General features: G+C 47.0%; 1 protein-coding gene across 1 annotated transcript in view; it reads left to right on the forward strand.

Moving 5' to 3' along the window:
• Positions 1–2,189: 2,189 nt before the first annotated feature.
• Positions 2,190–15,052, forward strand: part of ANKRD29 (ankyrin repeat domain 29) — a 48,509-nt gene continuing 35,646 nt past the window's right edge. The window contains exons 1-2 of the mRNA XM_052660374.1: positions 2,190–2,195; positions 14,481–14,591. Of these exons, the coding sequence (XP_052516334.1) occupies positions 2,190–2,195; positions 14,481–14,591 (117 nt within the window). The remainder of the gene's footprint in view (positions 2,196–14,480; positions 14,592–15,052) is intronic.

Below are 15,052 nucleotides of genomic sequence, written 5' to 3' on the forward strand. Positions count from 1 at the left end.
GAAATGTGGATGTGCATGGAGTATGTGCATGGGAGAGAGGGTATGTATGTGAGGGGTGTGGGTGTGTGTTTTTTCCTCCTGAACCAAAATTTTAAATTATTAGATTTTTAGTGCATACGAAACATTTTCATAACGTAGGACGTATAAGGATGTCAGCACATTGAACTACAACAGAAAATTTCTTATACAACTTTTGAAACATTGATATGCTTTTTTCTCTTTTGTATGAACGGCACCGTTAGCTTAAACCAGCTTTGTCGTGGATTAAGTAGGTTAAAAGCAGAGCTGGGTTTCCAGCTAGGGTTGAACACGTGGCTAGGGTTGTGTGTGTGTGGAGGCTGGAGAGTGTGCACAGAGTTGGGTGTTCAGTTTGGAGTGAGAGAGTGAGTCTGGATGTGTGCAGAGTGATGTGAGGTTGTGAGTGTGCAGCAGTGCGTGCATGAACCTCGTTTGTGTGCGTAGTGTGTGCACAGTGCGAGCGGAGTTGGGAGTGTTTGTGCGGCAGGTACGGGGGTGCGGGTGGGGTGGGGATGGGAGGGTACGGGGATGGGAGAGGGTCGTCTGAGGGGGTGCCCCTTCCCTCCCCTCCTCCGCCCCCTCCTCTCCCTCCTCCGTCCCTCCTCCCACCCCTCCTCCTTCCCCTCCCATCCCCCTCCTCCCGCACCCGGCCCGGCCCGGTCTGCGGCGGCGGGAGCGCGCGGCGCCGCGGAGGCCGCCCCTCTGCGGAAGGCGGCGGGAGAGGGAGGGAGGCAGGGCCGTGCAGGCGTCCAGGCCGGAAGCGCGCGGGGCCCGGCGGGGCGGCCGCGGACATGTGCAAGATGTCGTTCAAGGTGAGCGCAGCGCCTGCCGGAGGGCGCGCCGGGCGGGCGGCCGACCTGCAGCGGCGGGGCTGGCAGCCTCCGTCCGCCCGGAGCCGCGGCGGGCCCGCAGGATGGGGTGGGAGCCGCCCCGAGGTGGGCTGCGGGGACCGGGAGGGAGCGGCCGGGCAGGGCTGCCCCTGTGGTTTGTGATCTGGGGGCGCGGGCTCTGCGGGAAAGGCTTTGCGCACTACTGGCTGCAGGTGCGGTGAGCCGGGCGGCGGGGCGCCGGGCGGCGGGGACTGTCGCCGGGGTAACGGGCGGGCGGGGGCGGGGACGGAGCCCTGGGTCTGCGCTCCTCGCGGGGACCCGGGCTGCGGCACCGATTCCTGCGTTTGTGTTCCCGAACGCCAGCCGCCCCACTGCTGCTTCCTCCCGGAATACTTTTTCGACGCTGGAGCTGAGGGACCAGCGCAGAGCGAGCTGCAATTGATTACCAAAGAGTTTATTAAAGTCATTTATTTAACCCCCGCATATTCGGGTTCATTTCGGGAAAATGAGGTTCATTGACTTGCCTCTATTGAAGATGTTTTTTAAAATATATTAGTTAAAATGTACTGAGCACATAAAATGTGCCCGACTCTGATCCAGGGGCTCCACGGTTCAAGTTCTGAATCTTCCGGAGGAACCGCGAGATGGTACTTTGCCCCCACCCGCCATCACCATCACCACCACCACCTTTTCTAAGTAAGAAAAGTAAAACATGGAGAGGTTAAGTAACTCTTCCCACAACCGTGCAGCCAGTGAGCGAGTGGTGTTCAGACTGAAACCCTAGTGAGTCTGGCTCCATAGCAAGTGTGATCCCAGCTCTTACAATAGCTTATTTAAGCAGAGGAATGACACGGTGAGATTTGCGTGTCAGAAAGATCTCAGGCTACAATCTGGGCTTGGGCTTCCCAGGTGGCTCAGTAGTCGAGAATCCGCCTGCAATGCAAGAGACACTGGTTTGATCCCTGTGTCGGGAAGATAACCCTGGAGAAGGAAATGGCAACGCACTCCAGTATCCTTGCCTGGGAAATCCCATGGATACAGGAGCCTGACTGGCTATGGTCCATGGGATCACAAAAGAGTAGGAAATGACTTAGGGACTAAACAACAACAGTTGAGAGAATAGAACCGAGCTGGGAGACCAGCCAAGACTGTGTTGGGGACATCTTGTTAAACGGTACCAGACTAGGGGACAGATTTTGAGAATGGAAAAAAACAGACAAACGTTGAGTGACTTAAACATTTTTAATCAGCAGAATTCAGTGATTGATGTTATTCACTGGGTTAGGGAAGGGCAGAGAGATAAAGATAAAATGTTTGGTGTGGGACATGTAAAGTTTCAGGATGGAGGTGAGTCCAGGTAGAGATGTTGGTTAGACAGATGTGCAAACTGGGAGCCCAGGAGGGTAGTCTAGGCAGGAAACAGAGATGACATTTAAGAGTGAGCAGTGTTAAATGCTCATTGAACCCATGGGAATGAATGTGGCTGCCCAGTGAGATCATGTAAAGGTAATAAATTAGAGGACTGAGAACAAATTCTTAAAGAACCTAAGGACTTAAGAATGAGCAGAATAAGAGAAACCCATTGAGAAAACGGGGTGGGGGGATGGGGACGGCAGACAGAAATGTATGAGCAAAATCAAAAGCATGTGCAGCCATTAAGCCAAGAATCTCTAGCCTTTCAATAAAGGTGGAGAGGGATGCAGAATTAAATACCTCAGAGAAATCAAACAAGCTAAGAATCGAAAAGTGCCCATTGAACTTAGTAACAGAGCAGGCTCTGGTGACCTTGTTGAGAACAGTTTCAATGCAGTATCATGTTCAAAAGCCAGACTGTAATAGCTTAAAAAGAGAGTGGGTGGAAATCACAAATGGAGAGAACTCTTTCAAAAAATTGGAAACAGTGACTGCGGTGGGAATCCAGACTTGGCCAAGGGTTTGTTTGCTTTAAAATGGTAGAGACTTGAGCATCTTTATTTTTTTATTATTATTATTTTTGGTTGCACCACACAGCTTGGAGGATCTCAGTTCCGCTGAAAGTGAAAGTAGTTCGTTCAGTTATGTCCAACTCTTTGCAACCTGATGGGCCATACAGTCCATGGAATTCTCCAGGCCAGAATACTGGAGTGGGTAGCTGTTTGCTTCTCCAGGGGATCTTTCCAACCCAGGGATTGAACCCAGGTCTCCTGCATTGCAGGCAGATTCTTTACCCTCTGAGCCACCAGGAAAGCCCAAGAATACTGGAGTAGGTAGCCTATGCCTTCTCCAGTGGATCTTCCCGACCCAGGAACCGGTGTCTCCTGCATTGCAGGTGGATTCTTTACCAGCAAGGATTGAACCCGAGCCCGCAGTGAAAGCATGGACTGTCAGGGAAGTCCTGATCATCTTTAAATGATAATAGACATTTCAACAGTAAACAGACAACCCAGTTTTGAAATGGGCAAAGGATCTCAATAGAAGTTTCTCCCAAGGAGATATACAAATGGCCAATAAGCCACTGAAACGATATTTGACATCAGTGGCCTTTCACTGTTCACTTTCATGCATTGGAGAAGGACATGGCAACCCACTCCAGTGTTCTTGCCTGGAGAATCCCAGGGACGGAGGAGCCTGGTGGGCTGCCGTCTATGGGGTCACACAGAGTTGGACACGACTGAAGCGACTTAGCAGCAGCAGCAGCAGCAGCCATCAGGAAATGCAAAGCAAAACTGCAGTGAGACACCACAGTCACACCTTTTAGGATGATTACAGTCAAAAAGACAGACAATGACAAACATTGGCAAGAATCTGGAGCAACTGAAAACAACAACAAAAAGAAGAATGTGGAGAAATTGAAAACGACAACAACAAAAGAACATGGAGAAATTGGAACCCTCCTGCATTACTTGTAGGGATGTGAAATGATACAGCAATAATAGAGAACAGTCTGGTCATCCTTCAAAAAAATTAACCATAGAGTTGCCATATGACCCAACAATTCTGCTTCTGTATGTATATGCAGGAGAAATGAAAACATATGTCAGGAATTTATATCTCGTGGTGGTAGAGACTTGGAAGCCCAAGATTAAGCTGCTGACAGTTTTAGTTTCTGGTGAGAGCCTACTTCCTGCCTTGCAAGCAGCTACTTTCTGAATGTATCCTCAGATGAGTGAGAGAGTGAGCTCCAATGTCTTTCTTTGTAAAGGCACTAACCCCACCATGGGAGCTCCACCCTCACGGCCTAATCTAAACCTAATTACCTCCAGACATCACACTGTGGGGTTAGGACTTCAATATATGAACTCGGAGAGGAGAGGACACAAAGATTCAGACCATAGCATGGTGTATCCATATGATGGATCATTCAGTCAGCAAAAGGAATGAATCTCTCATACATGCAGCAATGGGGATGGACCTCGAAAACATTATGTTAAGTGAAAAAGGCCAGACACAAAAGGCTCCATGTTACAGGGTTCCATTTGTATGGTGTTAGTCACTCAGTCGTGTCCGACTCTTTTGCAACCCCGTGGACTGTAGCCCACCACGCTTCTCTGTTCATGGAATTCTCCAGGCAAGAATACTGGAGTGGGTTGCCATTCCTTTCTCCAGGGGATCTTCATGACCCAGGGTTCGAACCTGGTGACTCCTGCATTGCAGGCAGATTCTTTACCGTCTGAGCCACTAGGGAAGCCCACCCCCACCCCATTTATATGAAGTGTCCAGAATAGGCAAATCCATAGAGACAGGAAATAGATTAGTGGTTGCCAGGAGCTGGGGGAGAAGGGGGTAATGGAGAGTGATTGTTAATAGGTATGAGGTTTCTCCTAGTTGATGAAAATATTCTGGGATAAGGTGATGGTTGTAAAACCTTGAGATTAAAATAAAAACCACTGAATTATATGCTTTAAAAAGATGGGTTTTTTGTGGGGGGGTTTGGCAGTCTATTTGTGTTTTTTTTCTTTTGAATTTTTTATTTTGTATTGGGGTGCAGCCAGTTAACAATGTTGTGATAGTTTCAGGTGAATGATGAAGGGACTCAGCCATACATATACATGTATCAATTCTCCCCCAAACCCCCCTCTAAAAAGATGAATTTTATGGTATTGGGTTGGCCAAAAAGTTCACTTGGGTTTTTCATCACAATTATGGAAAAACTTGAATGAACTTTTTGGCCACCCCAGTATGTAAAGTATTAGTTCTAAAACTAAAGTAAGTCATGTCTGACTCTTGTGACCCCACGGACTGTAGCCCACCCGGCTCCTCTGTCCACGGGATTTTCCAGGCAATAATACTGGAGTGGGTTGCCATTTCCTTCTCTAGGGAATATTGCCCACCCAGGATCAAACCCGGGTCTCTTGCATTGCAGGCAGATTTTTTTACTGACTGACCCAAGTATCTCAGTACAGAAGTGTTTTAAGATGGCAGCAGGGAGTGCTGAGAACGCTTCTTTGTGGAGAGGATGGTCAAGCTGAGTGCTGGAGTTCTCAGAGGCAGGAGAGCAGAGACACTGATGGAAGGCCAGGATGAGCTCTGAATTTGGGGTGGGCAGAAGGGAAGGTGCCAACATTTTCAGTGAAGAAGGAAAAACGATCCAGAGGCCACAGCCACCTTGAGGTGAGGCAGAGGATGAGAAGGTGGGATGGCCTGAGTCCTGAAGCAGCAGAGATGTGTATACCTGCTGAGAAGTGCTGTCTGGAAGCCAGGTGAGGAGGGTCCAACCCCATTCCCCATCCTAGGGTTGCTCTGGAAGCAGGTTCAGCACCCCCTCTCCACACTCCCCTCCCTCACACCCCACCCAGGGAGACAGGGAGCTTGGTGCTAGGTGAAGGAGGAAGGCAGTTGATTATTTTAGAAAGTAGAGGAGTTCTAAAAGGCACAGAGAGAAGATCTGAGGGGCAGCGGGGGAGAGTCGCAGGCTGGCTGACTAACTGTGTACCAGCCCCAGCTAATAGCATGTCGTTTAGTCGCTCAGTCGTGTGACTCTTTTACAACCCCATAGACTGTAGCCCACCAGGCTCCTCTGTTCATGGGATTTTCCAGGCAAGAATTCTGGAGTGGATTGCCATTTCCTTCTCCAGGGGATTTTTCCCAACTCAGGGATCAAACCCGTGTCTCTTACGTCTCCTGCACTGGCAGCTTTACCACTAGTGCCAGAAGGTGCCCACAGCCCACAATAAAAATACAGGACGTCCCTGGTGCTCTGGTGGTTAAGACTTCCTCTTCCAACGCAGAGTGTGTGGACTTGATCCCTGGTTAAGGAGCTATAAGATTCCACGTGCTTCTTGGCCAAAAATACAAGATATAAGACAGAAGCAGTATTGTAACAAATTCAATAAAAACTTCCAAAACATGGTCCACATCAAAAAAAATAAATAAAGAATCTTTAAAAAAAAAAAAATAGCAACTTTTGGGAATTCTCTGGTAAGTCCTGTGGTTAGGACTCAGTACTTTCACTGCCTGGGGTCCATCCAGGTTCAGTCCCTGGTTGGGGAACTAAGATCCCACAACCACTTTTATTGTACATTTTTGGAAGAGTTTTTACAATATTGCTTTTAAAATTGTTTAGCAACGAATAATCTTTATATTAGACTTCTCTGGTGGCTCAGTGGTAAAGAATCCACTTGCCAGTGTAGGAGACACAGGTTCGATCCCTGGGTTGGGAAGATACCCTAAAGAAGGAAATGGCAACCCACTCCAGTATTCTTGCCTGGGAAATCCCATGGACAGAGGAGCCTGGCGGGCTACAGTCCCTGCGGTCGTAAGAGTCAGACATAAATGAGTAACTAAACAACAGAAACCTTTAATTTACATTTGCCCATGCTGCCGCTGCTGCTCGGTCGCATCAGTCGTGTCCGACTCTGTGCGACCCCATAGACGACAGCCGAGCAGGCTCCTCTGTCCCTGGGATTCTCCAGGCAGGAATACTGGAGTGGGTTGCCATTTCCTTTTCCAGTGCATGCGTGCATGCTAGGTCACTTCAGTCATGTCCGACTCTATGCGACCCTATGGACAGCAGCCAATCAGGCTCCTATGTCCACAGGATTTTCCAGGCAAGAATACTGGAGTAGGTTGCCATTTCCTTCTCCACATTTGCCCATGATTTTTCTGCAATTCAGTAGTTCTTGTATAGTGGGAAAATCAGACCTGCAGATTATATTGTGTCAGCAATATTGTGAATATCAGTTCTAGCAATTGACGTTAACATTTTGTAGATATTGAATGATGTTTTCATTGACTCTGTTTTGGAGCCATTGTTTCATTTTCGTAGGTGACTGAAAAGCTTGGAGGCCCTAGGCCTTGTTTCCAAGGCCTGCATTGAAAAGACTCAGCTGTTGGCTGAGTCTGTGGGTGGATAAACAGAGCTTTAGAAACCACAATTTAGCTTCTTCTCGATGACTCAGAGTCACCACTTGTAGGACTATTTGCTTCTGAACCACCAGGACACTCGTTTTATCCTTTCTCCATTATGTTGTCAACAGTCTCTTCTCACTGGTAGTCCTTTGCCTTCAGTAAATTTCCTCTATCAACGTTTTGTTGTTGTTCAGTTGCTCAGTCCTGTCCAGCTCTTTGCGACCCCATTGACTGCAGCATGCCAGGTTTCCCTGTCCTTCACCGTCTCCCAGAGTTTGCTCAGACTCATGTCCATTGAGTCGGTGATGCCATCCAACCATCTCATCTTCTGTTGCCTCCTTTTCCTGCCTTCAATCTTTCCCAGCATCAGAGTTTTTTCTAATGAGTTAGCTCTTCTCATCAGCTTTGGCCACCTCATCTGAAGATCTAACTCATTAGAAAAGGCAACTGCTAATTTTTTCTGGTTGGGAAAAGAGATACATGTTTTCTGGAATTGTTTTTAAAGTAAAAAGAACTCAGATTGCAGGTCTGAGTCTTTTTTTGTGGAAGAAAGCTCATGGAATTTAGTACATTGACTTTTGTCTCTCAGTTCAATTCAGTTCAGTTGCTCAATCATGACCGACACTTTGTGACCCCATGGACTGCAGCATGCCAGGCTTCCCTGTCCATCACCAACTCCTGGAGCTTGCTCAAACTCATGTCCATCGAGTCGATGATGCCATCCAACCATTTCATCCTCTGTCGTCCCCTTCTCCTCCTGCTTTCAGTCTTTCCCAGCATCAAAGTCTTTTCCAGTGAGTCAGTTCTTCCCATCAGGTGGCCAACGCACTGGAGTTTCAGCTTCAGCATCAGTCCTTCCAAAGAATATTCAGGACTGATTTCCTTTAGGATTCACTGGTTGGATCTCCTTGCAGTCGAAGGGCCTCTCAAGAGTCTTCAACACTACAGTTCAAAAGCATCAATTCTTTGGTGCTCAGCTTTCCTTATAGTCCAACTCTCACATCCATACATAACTACTAGAAAAACCATAGCTTTGATTAGATGGACCTTTGGTGGCAAAGTAATGTCTCTGCTTATTCATATGCTATCTAGGTTGGTCATAGCTTTTCTTTTGTCTTTATAACAGCTATTTCAACTACTCAGGATTTATTCTTCTGGGCTGAGGTTGCCAGAAGTCCAGCACAATTTGTAAGTTAGACCCTAACCCAGTGAGGGGGAGTCACTATTTCAGAGGATAGATCACTAAATAAAGAATAATACCTGGGTCTTTCTTGATCATGTCTTACCTGAGAGGATTTGTTGTTATTTAGTTGCTGAGTTGTGTTCAGCTCTGCGACCCCATGGACTGTAGCTTGCCAGGTTCCTCCATCCATGGAATTTCCCAGGCAGGAATACTGGAGTGGGTTGTCTTTTCCTCCTCCAGGGGATCTTGCTGACCCAGGGATCGAACCGGCGTCTCTTATGTCTCCTGCATTGGCAGGCGGGTTCTTGACCACTGAGTCACCAGGGAAGCCCCGAATGCCAGTTTCCATATTGGTGGTGGAAATTTCTCATGCCTTGGCCAGACATACAGGAACTTACACTTTCGACCCTTCCTTGTCTGAAAGTATGTAAGTTATCTCAGAATCAACTCCAGTTCATCAATCATCTGAAATTACTTGGATGAGCCACAGGAAAATAAATCAACAAAGCCATGTATTTTTCTTGACAGCTTTATTGAAATATAGATCACATACCATATAACTCACCCAGTTAAACTGTCCATTCCGGTGGCTTTTTTTTCTAGCATATTCAGAGTTGTGCAACCATGAGTACCATCTATTTTAGAATATTTTAATCAACCCCAAAAGAAACTATGTACCTGTTAGCAGTCACTGTATTCTTCTAAATAGCGTCGTTTCAGAAAACTGCTGAACTACTTTCTACCTCTATCAATTAGCCTCTGCTGAACATACGTGTGTTAAACAGACTTTAAACATGATCTTGAGTTCTGAGTTTGGAGACACCTGTATTATACAGGGCTACCTCTATGGCAGAATCCCTGAGTAGATAAATCACTTACTTTTTTGTGTGTGTCAGATGTTTAGCTTTTTGGAAAAACCACAGTGTTTTTAAATTATTTTTTAATATCTCATTTATTTGGCTGCCTCGGGTCTTGGTTGCGTCATACGGGATCTCTCTTGTGGCGCGTGGACTCTCTAATCGTGGCACGTGGGCTCAGTAGTTGCAGTGTACAGGCTTAGTTGCTCCTTGGCATGTGGGGTCTTAGTTCCCCGACCGGAGACTGGACCAACTTCCCCTGCATTGCAAGGTGGATTTTTAACCACTGGCCCACCTATGGAAGTCCCCTAAATTATCTACTTTTTCTCTGTGGTTTCCTATCATTTACAGAAGTGTAATGATACTTGCAACACAGGTTTAACGGTCAGTTAATGTTTTTAAAGTGACTCTGTAAATTTCAGCCATTTAGCACAAAGTGGAATGGTAAGATCTCAAAAACCTCCTTCTGCACAGTGGTCTCTCCACCCTTCTTTTCTCCTCATTTAATGTGGCTTCTAACACCAGAGAAATTCATCATTGAACAAAGCCAGTGTTCTCTTGATTAAATTAATTATACACACTTAAAATCCTCATGATTCTCAACTGTTTCTTAAGCCAATAATTGAGATCTCTACCCCCTCTTAGCTTTTAATCAAAATTCCATTTCTGTACAAGTAACAACTTCCCTTCTGTGTTTCTCTCCCCTTCCTTCCGGTATTTAATTTCTGGTAGTGTGCTAATGAGCAGTGTGTGAGCCAAAATTCTAGCAGTAAAGGGGGGCTGGGGGAAGAGAAGAGAAGATGGCATATGTGGAAGGTTGTGCCCTGGTTTTCTCACAAGGTATAAGATATAGGATCTCAGACTCTGGACCCAAACAAACTTAGCTTTGAATCCTAGCTCTGTTACTTTCTAGCTGGATGACCTTGAGTAAGTCATTTCTGTGCCTCAGTTTCCTCATCCTAAAATTGGGAACAGTAGCATCTACCTTGTGAGATTGTTCTGGGAATTAAAAGTGTTGAGAGCAATGAGAGTGCTCAGCACGCTGCCTGACACAGAGCACTACCCAGCATAGCTTGTCGCTGCTGTAACTCGTCATATCACGCCGATAACCTGACGTCAGAGACGCGGAAAACCAAGAAAGAGGTTAAATAATCATCACAGGGTTGGTGAAGTGCCTTAGGATTTGTGTGAGGCATTTTCACATGCATCGGCTCCTTTCAAGGCTTAAGGGCTGCCCTTTATAAACCTCATGTTAAGATTATGTGCATATTGTGCCCAGAGGAAGTTTGGAAGTTTACCAAGCAATGTGGTCTGTAAAGAGAAAGAAGGCCAGGGGACTTTCTCTGTTGGCATAAGAGGAGCTTGGCATGAGGTTAGGAAGGGGGTCACTGGGGAGGCCACTGCCTGTTTCTTGCTGTCTCAAGAGGAGACTTCTGCAGGAGGCAGGCAGTGGGATGGCTGAAAGCCTAGCCTCAAGCTCCAGACTGCCTGGGGCTGCAGCCTGCCTTGTTGTTCTCACTTATGTCATCTGAGCAGTGGGGTAGTAATGTTCCCACTTCACTGAGCTGTGTTGCAGAGGGTGTGCCAGTGGTATGGAATAAGCACTTGGTAAGAAATAGCTTGGGCTTCCCAGGTGGCGCTAGTGGTAAAGAACTCGCCTGCCAGTGCAGGAAACATGAGACACAGGTTCAATCCCTGGGTGTGAAAGATCCCCTGGAGGAGGGCATGGCAACCCACTCCAGTCTTGCCTGGAGACTCCCATGGACAGAGAAGCCTGGTGGGCTACAGTCCATAAGGTCACGAAGAGTCGGACACGACTGAGCAACTAAGCACAGGAGGACTCTGCTTTTAGAGCTTACATTTCTTGAGTGTTTACTATTGAAGTCCATTTGCACATATTACCTCATTTATCCTCTAACAACCCATGACAGAGGCACAGTTGACCCTGTGTCTGCAGATTCTGCATCTGTGGATTCAACCACGGACCAAAAATATTCAGAAAATTTCAGAAAGTTCCAAGCAAGAGAGCTTGAATTTGCCCTGCACTAGCAACTATTTACATAGCACTTACATCGTGTAGGGTATCGTAAGTAACCCACAGATGATTTAAAGTATATGAGAAGATATGTGTAGGTTATATGCAAATACTGTGCCGATTTATATAAGAGACTTGAACATCCACAGATTTTGGTATCTGCAGGCAGTCCTGGAACCAATCCCCCAAGGATATTGCCTATACTAGCAGATACTTTCCTGGGACACAGAGGACTTAAATAACCTCCCCAGTCACAGAACAGGGATGCAGCGGGGTCAGGACTTGAACTCGGCTCTCTCTTACCCCAAATCAACAACTTTCTCATGCCTCCACCTGCCAGTAAATCAAGCCCTGGGGGGGAAATGAAAGATTTACACCATTTCCCAAAGCTCAGTTTCTGGAACCTTCTACAAAACGCGGATGTCTAGCCTGTGCAGGAGAGGAATCCCTGAGGCTATTCTAAAGGCAGGAGAGGCTCCTGGCTGGAGAGCTTGTTATGACAATAGAAGCTTGTGGTTTACAGATGGTTTTTGAAAGGCATTTGGGGTTAAACTGAAACAGAATCACCGAAAATGATTTACAGTTTACTTCTCTCAAGTTCTCATGTTTCCGGAAAAGCCAGCAGAGCTGTTTCCATGGTGCGTATTAAATTCTCTTCCTGATTCACCCTCCCATACTTCATCCTGGCCTCGTGCAGTGTTTCTTATTAAAGGGGCATTGTTTCATGATTTATATACAAGTCAAACCAGCCTGCTATGGCTTCTCGCAGTCACAACTGTAACATCAGGCCCAGCCTGGGGTAAAAGCCACAGACACTGGGTGTGAAAACTGAGACAGTACAGTTTACACCTTCAGGGGAAGCAAATGGTTCACCTGCAATTTAAGGTGAATTTTTTCCCCTCCTAACAGAGCCAGGAAAGCATTGCAAGTATGTTTGTAATCTGCTTATCACTCCCTGCTTCGCCACACTCTCATCCAAGAATGCACAAGAACACTAAGTTGGGTACGTGCTGAAGGGCTTCTCAAGTGAAATCCTCCCACCCCAGATGCTGCCACCCCTCTGCCACCCCTGACTTTCACTGTGTGGGCTCCTCGGAGCAGCCAAAACTGTTGGTGTCTGCTTTTTAACTTATTGATGGTGAGTTAGGCACTGTTAGGGTTTCCCTCGTAGTTCAGTTGCTAAAGAATCCGCCGGCAATGTAGGACACCCCGGTTCAATTCCTGGGTCGGGAACATCAGCTGGAGAAGGGAATCTAGTATTCCTGGGCTTCCCTTGTGGCTCAGCTGGTAAAGAATCTGCCCGCAATGTGGGAGACCTGGGTTCAATCCCTGGGTTGGGAAGATCCTCTGGAGAAGAGAAAGGCTACCCACTGCAGTATTCTGGCCTGGAGAATTCTGTGGACTGTATAGCTCATGAGGTCGCAAAGAGTCAGACACGACTGAGCAACTTTCACTTTTCACTGGGTCTGTATGTAAAAACGTATCAATATTCTTAGAAGACTATTGCATATAAGACTCTCTGGGTCAGAGGAGTGCTTTGAAGAAAGAAGGTGTTAGTCGCTCAGTCATGTCCGACTCTTTGCGACCCCATGGGCTGTAGCCCCCCAGGCTCCTCTGTCCATGGAATTCTCCAGGCAAGAATACTGGAGTGGGTAGCCTTTCCCTTCTCCGGGTAATCTTCCTGACCCAGGGGTCAAACCCAGGTCTACCTGCGTTGCAGGAGGATTCTTTACCATCTGAGCCACCAGGGAAGCCCTGAGATGAGTGCTTTAAGCCCACCGAAAAAAAGTATTTTTGTTAATTTGAATACTAAAAAGTTTCCTGTGAATTCGTCATTAGTAGCAATACTCTGATTTTAATTTTGCCTGTTGGTTCTAACTTTGTAAAGAAAGTGGATAGAAGGAAGGAAACTAGCGTTTATAAGTGCATATAACATGCCAGATACAGTATTAGCCAATTAACCTACATCATTTTTTAAATTTACTTCTATTTTTTAGTTGCAGTATAATTGCTTTACAGTTATATGTTAGTTTCTGCTGTACAATAGCATGAATCAGCTATAAGTATACATATTAATATATCCCCTCCATCTTGAGCCTCCCTTAACCTACATCATTTAATTTTTACCATAAACTTCAGGGCATGTCATGTGATCTCCATCTAAGCAAGAGGAAACCAGGACTTATGGGGCCAGTCCATTGCCTAAAGCCAGACCTGAAACCCAGAGCTGTCTGGTTCTGCCTGTCCTTCCGCCCCCACCAGGGACTTTTCTCTGCAAATCCAAATCAATGCATTTTAGAGAAGGAGGTAGTGCTTCAGTCAGCTCCGCCACTCTGATTCTGGATAACTGTTTTCCACCTCTGTTCCTTCCATAGTCATGGTTTCAGGGTTAACTTAGCAACTTTAAAACGACCTCACATTGGAGTGAAAGACCCACCTGAGGTCGCATAGCAACATTTCCTGCCCAGAGTTCTTTGTTCTCAACAGAAACCCCTGGCAAGTTCCAGCTGAATCAAAGAACTTTTGGTAGAGGGAGAATGAGGCGTTTACCCAGGCAGCTGGAAGTGAGTAGAAAGCATTGACTACACAGAAAGTTAGTTTGTCTCTCACTCAGTCGTATCCATCTCTTTGCAACACCATGGACTGTAGCCCGCCAGGCTCCTCTGTCCTTGGGATTCTCCAGGCAAGAATACTGGAGTGGATAGCCATTCCCTTCTCCAGAGGATCTTCCTGACCCAGGGATTGAACCCAGGTCTCCCCCATTGCAGGAGGATTATTTACCATCTGAGCCAAAGAAAAGATGCTGGTAAACTCAGAATTGGGAGAGATTTCCCTCCGCTTAGAGATAAGAGACATTTGGGAACATGGCAGGGAAGAAATAGCAGTTAAGCAGAAACTTGGCCTTGAAGGATGGGGGAAAATTCTTTCAAGCAAAAAGGAAACTGTAAACAAAGACACAGAGGCAGGAAAGTGAGACATTGGTGGGAAATGGAGTATATTAATAGTGCTGCGTAATCAACAACCCTGCTCTCTGCCACAGCCCCAGGGCTCGGGTTACCCGCATCCCACAGCCAAGTACACAATGTTGACCCGCTGCGGGAGGAGCACTCTTTCCAATGAGCAGACACATCTGGAAACCCTCCATTTTGAATGGCAGCACGTGTTTACATAGCAGTGGTCACATTAATGAAGGTCAATTTTAAAGATTCTGTTTCATTTTGCTTCTGCAGAAGGAAACCCCCCTTGCCAATGCGGCATTCTGGGCAGCGAGGAGGGGCAACCTGACTCTGCTCCGCCTGCTACTGAACAGCGGCCGTGTGGACGTGGACTGTAGGGACAGTGTATGGACCGGTCCATTCGGTACCCGCATGCTAGGAGCTGGCTGTCCCCCGCTGGCATGAGAGCGCCTGCTGAATACCCTGCCCTTCACAGCGCTGGTCCCCTTTTTCATGTGCTTGTCCCCTTTACCATGTGTTTGCTTGCCTCATCCTTTTCAACAAGTCCAAAGCATCACTGTTATTGTTCAGTCGCTCAGTCACGTCCAACTCTTTGCGACCCCATGGACTGCAGCCCGCCAGGCTTCCCTGTCCTTCGCTATCTCTCCTGGAGTGTGCTCAGACTTATGCATAGTACCTTGGGGAAACATATCGAGGAAACCGTTATCTGCATCAGACAGGAGGGGTCACAGCAGGGGAAGAGATAGGTCACTGGGAAATCAGAATTGGCCCAGTCCAAGAAGAAAAGGGGTAGGAGGTGATTCAGAGTAGAAGGAGGCTGCCATGGATGGAGGAGTTGGATTTTT

Source organism: Budorcas taxicolor, chromosome 22, assembly GCF_023091745.1.
Source record: "Budorcas taxicolor isolate Tak-1 chromosome 22, Takin1.1, whole genome shotgun sequence".
NCBI lineage: Eukaryota > Metazoa > Chordata > Mammalia > Artiodactyla > Bovidae > Budorcas > Budorcas taxicolor.